Genomic DNA, 13,078 nt, shown 5'->3' with positions numbered 1-13,078 from the left:
GTTTTTGTCATTGTTTTTACCCATTATTTCTGTTTTTGATTGTTGTAGGCTCTCCCTGTGCAGATGATCAGCCTGAAGTATAAATAAGATCTTCTCAGGTCTTTTCTGAGTCTTTCCCTGAGCACAACATTTACATTTCAATTTTCCCTGTATATGCAGTTGTTTTAGAATGTCCTAGTCTTTTTATGTCTGGCTCCCAAAAAGGGAAAAAGAAAAATGAAAGGAGGGAAAAAAAAGGCACTGGTCTTTTAAATCCCCTGGAAGTCACTTCACCCAGAGGGGGTTGGGCTTACAACAGGCAGGGAGGGAGGTATAGGAACAATGGCTGCCTGCCTTTTTTGTCTGTACCGCTGTGATCAGAAGCAGACATCAGCAATCAGAGCACAGATCCCTGATATTTAGAGGACAGGGTCCTTTGTGCTCACCCTGACTCTAATAAGTTGTGTGCAGGTTGTTCCAGGAACACATGGCACAGCTACATGCCATGGGGCTGGAGATGGGGGATGCATACATAGCTACTACTGTGCTAAGAGCTGAAATTGAAATTAACTGGAATTTACTGTCCAAGCCTTCTCCTGGAAGTTGCAAGCCTTCAGTAATCTCCAGAGTTCCAAAACAGTTACATCAGACAGATTCTTCTAGTGCAACTGTTGTCTATGTGGGGAGACGGATTCGTGATTCTTTCTACTCTGCTGTCTTCTCAGAATCCTCCCTAAACAGTTCTCACAATAAGTAATGAGGTCACTTTTTTAGGTGGGGGGATCTGCTTTAGTTTCCAATATTACCTAGGTAATATGATAGAAATGTAATACCTTTATAATTAAAATTCTAAGCTGCTAAAATCAAGCTCTGTATCCTTTCCTTAGTTTGAGTTCCTCAATTCTCTGACCTTTGTAATGAGTCTACCTTGTCCAGGAGACCTAAACCTCTCCCACCCCATAATGGTCTTTTTGATGTGTCAGCTTGGCTAGGCTACAGTCCCCAGTTAGTCAATCAAACACTAATCTAGATACTTCCATGAAAGTATTTTATAGATGTGATCCATAATCAGTTGACTTTAAATAAAAGAGATTATTTTACATAATCTGGGTGGGCCTGAGTCAATCAGTCGAAAGGCCTTTAAGGCAGCACTCAGACTTCCCTGAGGGAACAAATCCCACCTGTGGAAAGTACCTTCAGCCAGTGCCTGAGAGTTCCAGCCTGTCCATTCTGATGGCCTGCTCTATGGATTTCAGACTTGCCTACCTAACCCCCACAGTGGTATAAAATAACTCCTTGCAATAAATCTCCATAATATATATCTTTCACAAGTTTACTTCTCTGGTTAAACTGATACACACCTATACGTTGAAGATTTGCCAGAAGTGACATGCTCCTTCCTGTTTTCTTTTGCAACAGCAGCTTCTCCAAAGTCCCCCACCAACAAAGGACTTATACTTCAAGCCCCCCTCCTTCCTTATCTACTGTTCCTTCACTGTAGGATGTCTCCCTCAGCCCCTGAAAATTCCCTCTACACATCCTGGCATTTCTGGAATTATTATTTTTGACCTGATTCTGCCCTGAATGACTCAAGTTCCTATGACACCCATATATAAAAACATCCTGCAGAGTCTGAGCAAAGATCAGCTCCTAAAGAGAATTTCTGGGTTGCAGAAGGGACTATAACAATGGTCCATCGACTATATTTTTCAAAAAATGTGAAGATCATAATAGCATGGAAATGCTGAGGAATTTTTATAGATTCAAGGAGACTAAGGAGACATGATACAGTATAAAATCCTAGACTAGATCTTGTACTGGAGGAAGAAAAATGCTCTAAGGATATTAGTGGGTAAACTGACACAATTGAAATACAGACAGTAGATTAAATTCTATTTTACTGTTCAAATTACCAAAGCTTATAACTATGCTAGGGATAGGAAACAGAATATCCTTATTCTTTGGAAATACTCATTGAAATATTTAGGTGTAAAGAATAATGTTGTATGCAACTAACTCAAACATTTAGGCAAAAGAGTAATACATGTATGTATAGACACAGCAAATGGAACAAAATGCATGGGGAATAACAGCACTGTTACTACTCTTGCAACTTTTCTGTAAATTTGTTAGTTTTTCCAAAGAAAAAGTTTTTTAAAAAATGGCCCATGCCTCTGTTCCCCTAAATTTTATCTGTCTGAGACTCTCTGACTTCAGTCTGATAGTCCCCAGAAATGTGCTATTACAACTGTCTCAGTGAAGAGCAGTGGGATACACTTATCACTACTGAGGTTCTAACATTTGTGTTTACAGCATATAGAAAAAGAACTCAGGGAAAATTAAATAAAAAACACATAACATACAAAAATATAGACTTAATACAGAAATTCAAAGAATTACATTTATAACCTAGAGGTTTCAGATACTAAGAATCAGAGTGTAGAATTTGAAGTCAGTACCTCTAATACCAGCCATGTGACCTGGAGCAGGACATTTTACCTCTTCGTTCTTCAGTGTCCTTATCTGGGACCAAGAGATATAAATTCTCAGTGTATGTAGGGAAAAAAAATATGCGAGCATATGAAGAAGATTCCTGAAAGTGAAAGCTAAGGAGGGAAAACTAGATACCAAATAATCTCCCACCCCAAGATGTCAGTGATGTCATCAATATTCTTTGGAGTCTAAAAAGCTTTGAAGTCTCCAAGAATTTCTAGTTTTAAAGGGGTAGGGAAGTGAATTCGGGAAAGAAAAGGGCCTCATTTCCTAAGGCCCCTCTCAGAACCTTGTGCTTTATATGTGGACTCAGTATTTAGGACCTTGTGACACTCTCCCATGCAGCTGGTGGAAATGTAGATTGTTAGAACTTCTTCAGGTGTTTTGGCAATATTTATTCAAATAAAAAAGTGCCTATGTGCACAATGAAGTTTGTATAGGGATGTTCACTGCAGTATTGTCCTAAAAGCAAATCATGGACACAAAATGTCCACCAAAGGGATCAGTCAAATAAACTATTATGCATCTATATCATTAAAGACTGCATCCATGAAAAGAATGAGACATATGCATATACTGAAAAGAAATGATTTCTTACAGGTGTTTACCATAGAAAACAAGTTGTGGGGCTTCCCTGGTGGCGCAGTGGTTGAGAGTCCACCTGCCGATGCAGGGGACACGGGTTCGTGCCCCGGTCCGGGAAGATCCCACATGCCGCGGAGCGGCTGGGCCCGTGAGCCATGGCCGCTGAGCCTGCGCGTCCGGAGCCTGTGCTCCGCAACGGGAGAGGCCACAACAGTGAGAGGCCCGCGTACTACAGCAAAAAAAAAAACCAAAAAAACAAGTTGTGTAAGGAATGCTACCATTTTGAGGGGTGGGGTAGGATACACACACACCTATCTACCTCTCCCAAGGAGCTTATTTACTCTTAAACTATCTCTGGAAGGCCACAAAAGAAATTAACAATATTTTTTGGAAGGTATGGGTGTGAAGTGTAGGGAATAGTCTAAAGGGCATGACACAGGCAGACATTTACTACTTTTCACTAAAAAAACCAAAAAAACAAGTTGTGTAAGGAATGCTACTAGTAGGATACACACACACCTATCTACCTCTCCCAAGGAGCTTATTTACTCTTAAACTATCTCTGGAAGGCCACAAAAGAAATTAACAATATTTTTTGGAAGGTATGGGTGTGAAGTGTAGGGAATAGTCTAAAGGGCATGACACAGGCAGACATTTACTACTTTTCACTCTGTATCTTATATATTTTTGCATATATAATTATGTGAATATAGCCCCTTCTAAAAACAAAGAATTTGTATATTTAAAAACATCACCGGGCTTCCCTGGTGGCGCAGTGGTTGAGAGTCTGCCTGCGGATGCAGGAGACACGGGTTCGTGCCCCGGTCCGGGAAGATCCCACATGCAGCGGAGCAACTGGGCCCGTGAGCCATGGCCGCTCAGCCTGCGCGACCGGAGCCTGTGCTCCGCGACGGGAGATGAGAGGCCCGCGTACCGCAAAAAAAAAAAAAAAACAACATCCCCAAACCCCTTCTCAACACCTCCACCTCTCTTTCCTCCCCCCACTCCTCCTCCCCCTCCCCCTCCCCCTCCTCCCCCTCCCCCCCTCCTCCCCCCTCCTCCCCCCTCCTCCTCCCCCCTCCTCCCCCCTCCTCCTCCCCCCTCCTCCCCCTCCTCCTCCCCCCTCCTCCCCCCTCCTCCTCCCCCTCCCCCTCCTCCCCCTCCCCCCTCCTCCCCCTTCCTCCCCCCTCCTCCCCCCTCCTCCCCCCACCCCCCTCCCCCCCTCCTCCCCCCTCCTCCTCCCGCCTCTCCTCCTCCTCCCCCCTCTCCTCCTCCTCCCCCCTCTCCTCCTCCTCCCCCCTCTCCTCCTCCTCCCCCCTCTCCTCCTCCTCCCCTCCTCCTCCTTCTTCCTCCCGCCCCCACAAACTCCTAGTCCTTTACCCGGGACAAATTCACCAGCTGATCCTTCTCCAGCAAGAAACTGAGAGCCTTCAGCTCTAAGGGAGGTGGATGACAGGTGGGGAGCAACCCTAGAAAAAAGGTGTTTCTGACTGACGGCGAACGGAGGTTTAGAAGAATTGCGTTGGTTTATTTCTTCGATTAAACAGGGATAAAATATATATATACCAAGTAGTAGGTAAGGGGAAAATAAAGACCCTAAAAACCTAACCGTTATTTGTAAAGGAAACTTAAAGTGGAACCATGACTATTTGAAAAGGCAAAGGCGGGCGCGCGCTGCAGGCTGGGACTTGTAGTCCCTTCTGGGTGGTCCACAGTGCGGCTGCGCGGAAGAGTGGGCGCTCTCCTGCGCGCATGCGTGCGGCGGCGGCGGCGGCGGCGGCGGCAGGGCAGAGTCAACCCGGTCGGTGCCCGGGAGTTCGGCATGGCGATCCCCGCGGCGTCCATGGGGCCCTCGGCGCTGGGCCAGAGCGGTCCTGGCTCGATGGCTCCCTGGTGCTCAGTGACCAGCGGCCCGACGCGCTACGTGCTCGGGATGCAGGAGCTGTTCCGCGGCCACAGCAAGACGCGCGAGTTTCCGGCGCACAGCGCCAAGGTGCACTCGGTGGCCTGGAGCTGCGACGGGCGTCGCCTGGCCTCGGGGTCCTTCGACAAGACGGCCAGCGTCTTCCTGCTGGAGAAGGACCGGTTGGTGAGCCGCTAGAGGAGGCCCAGGCTAGGGAGAAGGGCTGTGGTAAAGCGAGGTGTGGTGGCAAGGAGAGAACGGGGTAGAGGAGTGTGGAGGTGAGGAGAGGGGAGGAGGGTGAAGGGGTGTGGAGATGAGGGGCGTGTGTGATGCGAGACAGAGGAGTGTGAGGGTGAGGAGGGGGTGAACAGGCTGGGGTGGTAGGGGGTGAAAATGGGGATGATGGAGAGGAGGACTGGTGGTTAGGGGAGGTGGCGGTGTGTAGGGAGTGTAGTTGTAAGGAGGTGTGATGATGAACGGGGAGTCGCGGTGCGGGCATAGTGAAGAGCAGGGGTGAGGAGGATGGATGGATGGGCGGTGAGGAGGATGGTGGGGGTGTGGGAGAGTGGTAGGAGGAATTGTGTGGTTCGGGGGGGGCTAGGGGCAGTGGTGGTGGGCTCACTGGTGGTAAGGAGGGCCTCTCTGAAAATGATAGGGCCTCCGTGGCAATGAGCAGGTGGGTTGGGACCCCTTGGTGGCAGAGTAAGGGTAGAAAACCAGAAGGAAGGAGGAAGGCCAGGGAGAGCAAAAGAGTAAGGGCATTGATGTGGAACCCATCCTCAGAACAGTTCAGACTGATTGGGGAGGAAAGGAGGGAGGATATTGGAAAGAGTTTGGGGGAAGAGGCTTGGAAGGATTCGACTCTCTAATTACACAAACTTTTGTTGGTCACAAGATAGCTCGGTTTAAATAAGGTTAAGAAGTTACATGGGGAGGCAGGTACATATGGGTGAAGTGACATCTGTATTCTGTTCTTTTAGGTCAAAGAGAACAATTATCGGGGACATGGGGATAGTGTGGACCAGCTCTGTTGGCATCCAAGTAATCCTGATCTCTTTGTTACTGCATCTGGAGACAAAACCATTCGCATCTGGGATGTGAGGACTACAAAATGCATTGCCACTGTGAACACTAAAGGTGACCATTCAGAGAGTGGGCACTAGGAAGATAAGCCACTTATAGTCATTCAACAAGCATTTTTCAAGTATCTTCTTTGTGCATGACCCCGTAGGTATGGGACATCATGAGCTGAATAAGACAGTTTCCAGCTCCAAGGATCTTAGGGTTTAGTGCAGGGAGAGAGACATGTGTATATAAAAAAAAAATTAACGTAATATGACATGGTTATCCTATAACCGAGAGGTCTACAAAGTGGATACCCAGAATGGAAATGTTTAAGTCTGCCTGGGGGAGATAGGGAGGGCCTCACAGAATTTGAGCAAACTCTTAGGGTAGCCATATAGATTTAGTGGTCAGGGTGCATTGGGTGGGCAGCTCTAGCAGGGAACAGCATGTGCAAAGGAATGGAGAATTTGGGAAACTGCTGATAGGCTAGAATGGCTGATCTTGGAATAAATGGCTTTGATGGTCTGGGAGAAAATGACCTGGAAGTTGTGCAGTACATTTACAGACTGTTCTTCACCACATATTACCTTATAAACCTTGAGGCCCTTTATTAAATTTTATTGACTAAGATGTTATTGATTATAAGATGCATCAGTATTTTATGGACCATTAGGAAAGAAAATAAAGTTTTATTTATCATATAGTCATGATATGCCGAAAATTTTGAGATGTATCCTGATGCATTCTAAGATACATTATAGGTAATAAAGTGTGAAAAAATATGTATCTTAGAATCAGTAAAGTTGATGAAATTTTTAATTGATGTATTCAGTGTGGGCTACTGGACTTTGTTGGCAAGACTTGTACCTGGAGGTGGAATGATGTGGTTTCCCCAACTAGACAGCTGGTGATATGTGAGTGATTTAGGTGGTATATGGATGAACATTAAAAACTGATTGTGTATATATTTTAATGCCTACTAGAAAAAAAGAACTAGCTCATAGAATTTATTGCTGAAGTGAAGCTATTTAAGTAAAAATTTGGGGAGTCAATTTTAATAAAAATCTTGAATGAAGAAAAGTATAGCTGTTACATGGATAGTACAAAAATTATGAAAATGGCATGTGAATGACTGGACTTTGGGAAGTGCTGGTGTAAGTGCTGGTGTAAGAGTGCTGGTGTAAGAGAGTTAGAGGCTTTGGTGTCGAGTCTGGGTTTAGATCTTGGCTCTGTTAACTTCACAGCTTTGACACTGGCTCATTTCTTTTCCATTTTTTCATCTGTAAAATGGGGGAAAAAATGTCCCTTAGAGAAACGTGAGAACTAGAGGGGGAAATTTGTAGGTGAATGTGCTGGGCTCCCAGTTGATCTGTAAGTGGTAGTTCCCTTCTGTTGACAAGGACCTTAGTGAATGAGCTCTGGTGATAGCTCTAGTTTTTCTATGATAACAAAATAAACTTCTGGAGGATTATGGGCTAACATTATCTTGCTGATTATATGTGGGTTCCCAGGGGAGAACATCAATATCTGCTGGAGTCCCGATGGACAGACCATTGCTGTAGGCAACAAGGATGATGTGGTGACGTTCATTGATGCCAAGACACATCGTTCCAAAGCGGAGGAGCAGTTCAAGTTTGAGGTCAATGAAATCTCCTGGAACAATGACAATAACATGTTCTTCCTGACAAATGGCAATGGTTGTATCAACATACTCAGGTGAGGGGGTTCTAGCTTAAGGGACTGTCATATCTTTTTGCACTGGGTGCTGTGGTGGATACCAAGGTGAATTAGATATGAGTCTATCCTGAAGGACCCAAATGGACTAATACAGTTGACCTTTGAACAACATGGATTTGAACTGCTCAGGTCCACTTATATGTGGATTTTTTTCAAGAGCAAATATTACAGTCTACCTGATCCGGGGTTGGTTGAATCTGGGATGTGGAACCTTGGATACAGAGGAACTGTGGATACGGAGGACCAACTAAGTTATATGTAGATTTTTGACTGTGCAGAGAATTGGCACCCCTAATGTTCTTGTTCAAGGTTCAACTGTAGTAATAAAGAATTCTAACCTCTCTTGAGCACCTTTGAACAAGGCACCTTATATTTTACTGAGTCCTCAGAGAAATCCTAGGGAGTCGATGGTGTGCTTCCCATTTCACAGATGAGGATCAGGGACTCAGAGTCACTAGTCAGCTGGTGAGCACTAGAACTGGATTCACTTGGAATTATAGCTAATTCATACCCTTAAAGTCTCCACTTAAATATCACTTCCCCTCCAGGGAAGCCATCTTCACCCCCAAGGTTAGAAACTTATCTTGTGTACTTCCTGTTGGAAGCATTTCTTATTCTACATTATAATTGCATGTTTACTTCTCTGTATCTTCCATTAGACTGTAAACTCCAAGAAGGTAGGGACTGTATTTAACTTGTTTACTGTTGAATCCCTAGTGCCTAGCCCAGTATCTGCTACACAAAATTAGGATCTGTGAATATTCTCTAAATGAATGAAACTATGGAATTGAAATTGAGATCTGTCTGATTCTGTTCTTTCTGTTATCTTGGGTGAGCAATGCAAGGCAGAATGAAATAGGCTCTGTGTGAGAGGCTGGGAGTTTGCTGTAGAATCCCAAGGAAAGAAACTTATATTGATTGTGGGAGTTGGGGGTTGAAGGAGGCAGCTTCTGAGCTTGACCGTGAAAGATTAGTTGAATTTTAAGAATCAGCAAAAGGGAACTGCACAATGGACAAAACAAGTGAGAATTAGCATGATTTATTTAGAGAGTAGTTGGTAGATCAGGGTTGCTGGGAGTGGTGGCAGATAAGGCGTCTGAAGAGAGATATCCTGAAACGGGAAGATAAAGCTGAAGTATAATTTGAGACCAGGTTATTTGGGTCTGGAATTCTATGCATAGCAACTTGAACTTTATTCTGTAGGCAGTGGTTTTTTTTTTAAGCTTTTTTATTAGAAAATAAAACATATAGAAAACCACAAAATATAAATGTATAGCTTAATGAACTATTATATGCTTAACACCTGTGTAACCCCACCAGGTCAAGATATAGTACTTTGCTGGCCACCTCAGAAGTCTTGCCATGGGCTTTGTCCTTCCTAATCAAAACTCCCTCCCCCCAATACACTGTCTTGATTTTTATAATATTTCTTTGTAGTTTTAGCCACCAAGTGTGCATCTCTAGATACTCTAATTTTGCCCACTTAAAAAAGTTTGATATGCCTTTTAAGTCAGCTAAACTGCGGAGTCCCCCTCCATCCCTTTCTTTTACTTATTAGAACTTAGCTGTTGAAAAAGCAGGCTGTTAACCTGTGGAGCTTGTCCCAGTCTGGATTTTGCTGATTCCAAATGCTTGCTTATTTGTTGGAATTTAAGAGACATTTCCTCTCATCTGTTTGGTTACCCAGGAATATAGTTCATTTAGAGAAGGTAGGATAAATGCTTGATTCTTTCCTTTTGTCATTAGGTAATGAATTAGTTCTCTATCACCTCCAAAGATGATCAGCTAGGGTTTTTTAAATAAAAAAGAATCATTGTGGACTTAAGGATTTAAGCGTGGTAGAAGTGTTTCAGTTTATTGTAATCATTATCCTTATTGAAGCTCAAATTATCTTATTTTTGGCAAGTGGGATCCTCTTCAAATTGGTTCCTGAGTCTTTTTTTTTTTTGACATAATCCTATTAGTCTTCAGTTTCTTGCTTTCTGGTATGACAAGATATGCCAGGTTCATCTTGTATTTTTCCTGCCTCAATTCTTTAATCAGAAAATTCTCAGAATTCCTGGATTCTTTTACTAGAAAATAATATTGGAGCTAGGAATGTCCATATTGTTGGGTTGACTGTTTCTAGACCTTTCCAGTGGACAGAGTTAAGAAGTATATATATTGTATATACCATAAAGATAAAATACTTTGTGAATTGATACTGATAACTTCCAGTTAAAATCTCTTTCCTTCCAAACTGAGTGTTCTGGTTCTCAGAGATGCAGGGGATAATAGAATTTGAATATCCCGTGGTTGCTTATTACTTTCATCCCTTGTTACACATACAGATATTTCAGAGTAACAATACTAGCACCACCACCACCAATCTGATTGCTTAAAATAGTAAATTTTGCTTTTTGAATATGCTTTCCTCATTCTTCCTCCATTAAAAATAATAGTTAATACTATATATTGTCAGATTATACAGCTATTACATATTATACCTTAAACATATAATTTCCACAAGAAGCTACATATTTAATGCTCATTACCAGCCTGGTAAGTCTGGTACATCTCTAGTCATTGATTGTCAAAACTCATTTTCCAGTTTTGATTCCTCAGGAAGAGTTCAGGGGAACAAGATTCCCTGAGTTCATACTTATTATAGCTTATATACTTCTAAAACTTTAAGATACTTTATTATATTGTGCTTATTTATTATTATTATTATTTTTTGCGGTACGCGGGCCTCTCACTGTTGTGGCCTCTCCCGTTGAGGGGTACAGGCTCTGGATGCACAGGCTCAGCGGCCATGGCTCACGGGCCCAGCCACTCCACGGCACATGGGATCCTCCCGGACCGGGGCACGAACCCGTGTCCCCTGCATCGGCAGGCAGACTCTCAACCACTGCGCCACCTGGGAAGCCCTGTGCTTATTATTTGAACTTTTTATAATTAATAGTTTTGCTAGATTTAAAAATTTCAATTCATATATTCTTGCTGGTGTATCTTAAGTATGTTACTCCATTTTCTTTCCGCATAAAGTGTTAACTGTCAAAAAGTCTGATGGCAATCTAATTTAAAGTCCAGTAATTTTACTACCATACATCTTCATGTTGGTTAGTCTGGGTTCATATTCTCAGGTATGTGGTGTTTCAGTATATTGTTTGACATCTTTTTATTTCAGGAAAGTTGTTTTGAAATTCCAGTCTTTGATATTTGTTCTGTTGTCTTACTTCCATTTTCTTCTTAGTGTTTCCTCTTAACATCTTAGTACCATGGTCCTCTTCCCCCAGTTTGATTGCTGTCTTTCTTGTTTCTCAGCTACCCAGAGCTGAAGCCTGTGCAGTCTATCAACGCCCATCCATCCAACTGCATCTGTATCAAGTTTGACCCCATGGGGAAGTATTTTGCTACAGGAAGCGCAGATGCTTTGGTCAGCCTCTGGGATGTAGATGAGTTAGTGTGTGTTCGGTGCTTTTCCAGGTAAGCAACTCTGCCAGCACTTTCCTTGTTAGATAAATTCGTTTTATGTCATGTTGGGTGAAACTGGGCCCTTCTCTCACTGGGTTATTTTAATGTCTCCTCTGTCTACTCTGTTATAGGCTGGATTGGCCTGTGAGGACCCTCAGTTTTAGCCATGATGGGAAAATGCTGGCGTCGGCATCGGAAGATCATTTCATCGACATTGCTGAAGTAGAGACAGGTAACTATACCCTCAGTACCTTAATGAGACTCCTCTGTCTTTCATTTCTGGCCTTCAGGCCTTCTCCTGTCATGTGTTTTCATCTCTGCTCATTACTACTTTGCCAGCATTAGCATAAATGGGTATTAGCATAAATGCCAGCATTAGCACAAACTCCTTAAGGCAAGTTTGTTTATTATGACTATTGTAGTCAGGTAATGGAGGGAGCAAAGAGTTAGGAAAGAAAGGGGCAGGTCTGAAAGAGAGTGATTAAAGAAAATATTTTGCATTTTATTCAGTTTTAATTCTTCCATTATAGCAGAATTTTTAAAATACAGAAATGGAGAAGAATGAATGAATAAATAGATGGATGAATGAATGAATGAATGATCCCACCCTTTAAATACAACCTCTTTTAGCATTGCGGGATATTTCTATCTTTTGCCTATATGTGGACTTAAAAAATACATATATACATTTTATAATTTAAGAAATTATTAAAATAGATGTGATTTGTTTTAAAAAGCAACAAAACAGAACTTGAAAATAGAAAAATGAGAGGTGAGTATTCATTTTACAAAAGAATTTCTCCAGATTTATTTTTTAACGTAGCTTTATTGTTTTTGGAAATACATGATACTTTATTAAAAGAATTCAAACTATATAGAAAACTTCAAAGAAAGTAAAAAGCTTGACATTCCACGATTTAAAGAGTGCCACTCTTGATAGCATTTTGGTGAGCATTGTCCAGCCATCCAGACATGCAGCTCCTTCATGTCCCCTCGTGTTCATGTGATGGAGGAATGCTCTCCTGCTGCTCCGGGGCCCTCCCTCCTCACCTGTAGGATCTTACAGCTTTTACATGGCGGTGGCTGTTGAGCTCTACTGCTGTTTTTAATGGGATTTAGAATTCCATTGGTTATACCAGTATATACCTAAGCTACCCCACTCTTAGATGGCTTCTGGTCTTTACACCATTATAAATGATTCTTTGATGAGTACCATTTTACTTATGTAGTCATCCTTTTGGGTAAACCATTGAATTGGGATTGCTGAGTCCAAACTGCTCACATCTTGTCAGGAACCAAACTTCCTTACAGAAGGGTTATTGCAGTGTTTACTCTCAGCAGCGACGCATGCATGGAATTAAAGGCCGAAAGGGAAATGGAAGGGGAGTAGCAGCCTCCGACACCATTTTTTATGTCTGTGTAACACAGAAATTTGCTCAGACATGTGGCTACAGATTGCCAGATCCTAGCATTATGAAGAGCAGTTAACTGTCCCTGAAATAGATTACTTAAAGAAAAGAAACAACTATATACAAAGCAGAAACAGACTCACGGACATAGAAAACAAACTTATGGTTTGCTAAAGGGGAAAGGGAGTCGGGGGAGGGATAAATTAGGAGTATGGGATTAACAGATACAAAATACTCTATGTAAAATAAATAAGCAACATGGATTCACTGTGTACTGCAGGGAACTATATTCAATACCTTGTAATAACTTGTAATGGAAAGTGATCTGACAAAAAAAGAAACAAAACAAAACAAAACTAAATCACTTTGCTGTACATGCTCTACACCTGAAACTAACACAGTATTGTAAATCAACTATACTTCAATAAAAAAATCTTTTTCTTCATACACA

At 42.5% G+C, this 13,078-nt stretch overlaps 1 protein-coding gene across 5 annotated transcripts in view; it reads left to right on the top strand.

The window, feature by feature from the left end:
• The first annotated feature begins 4,753 nt into the window (after window positions 1–4,753).
• Window positions 4,754–13,078, top strand: part of THOC3 (THO complex subunit 3) — a 113,840-nt gene continuing 105,515 nt past the window's right edge. For 4 of the 5 annotated variants that reach the window (XR_010840283.1, XR_010840286.1, XR_010840284.1 and 1 more), the window contains exons 1-5: window positions 4,822–5,146; window positions 5,941–6,097; window positions 7,537–7,741; window positions 11,069–11,230; window positions 11,350–11,450. Coding sequence is in view for 1 of the 5 variants with exons in the window: in XM_059060167.2 (XP_058916150.1) it covers window positions 4,880–5,146; window positions 5,941–6,097; window positions 7,537–7,741; window positions 11,069–11,230; window positions 11,350–11,450 (892 nt within the window). In the remaining 4 variants the exon portion in view is untranslated. Of the gene's footprint in view, window positions 5,147–5,940; window positions 6,098–7,536; window positions 7,742–11,068; window positions 11,231–11,349; window positions 11,451–13,078 lie in introns of all 5 variants that reach the window. The other variant, XM_059060167.2, reaches the window with a different exon arrangement.

Source organism: Kogia breviceps, chromosome 4 (genome assembly GCF_026419965.1).
Source record: "Kogia breviceps isolate mKogBre1 chromosome 4, mKogBre1 haplotype 1, whole genome shotgun sequence".
Classification (NCBI taxonomy): domain Eukaryota; kingdom Metazoa; phylum Chordata; class Mammalia; order Artiodactyla; family Physeteridae; genus Kogia; species Kogia breviceps.
This window is presented reverse-complemented; position numbering and strand designations above follow the sequence as displayed.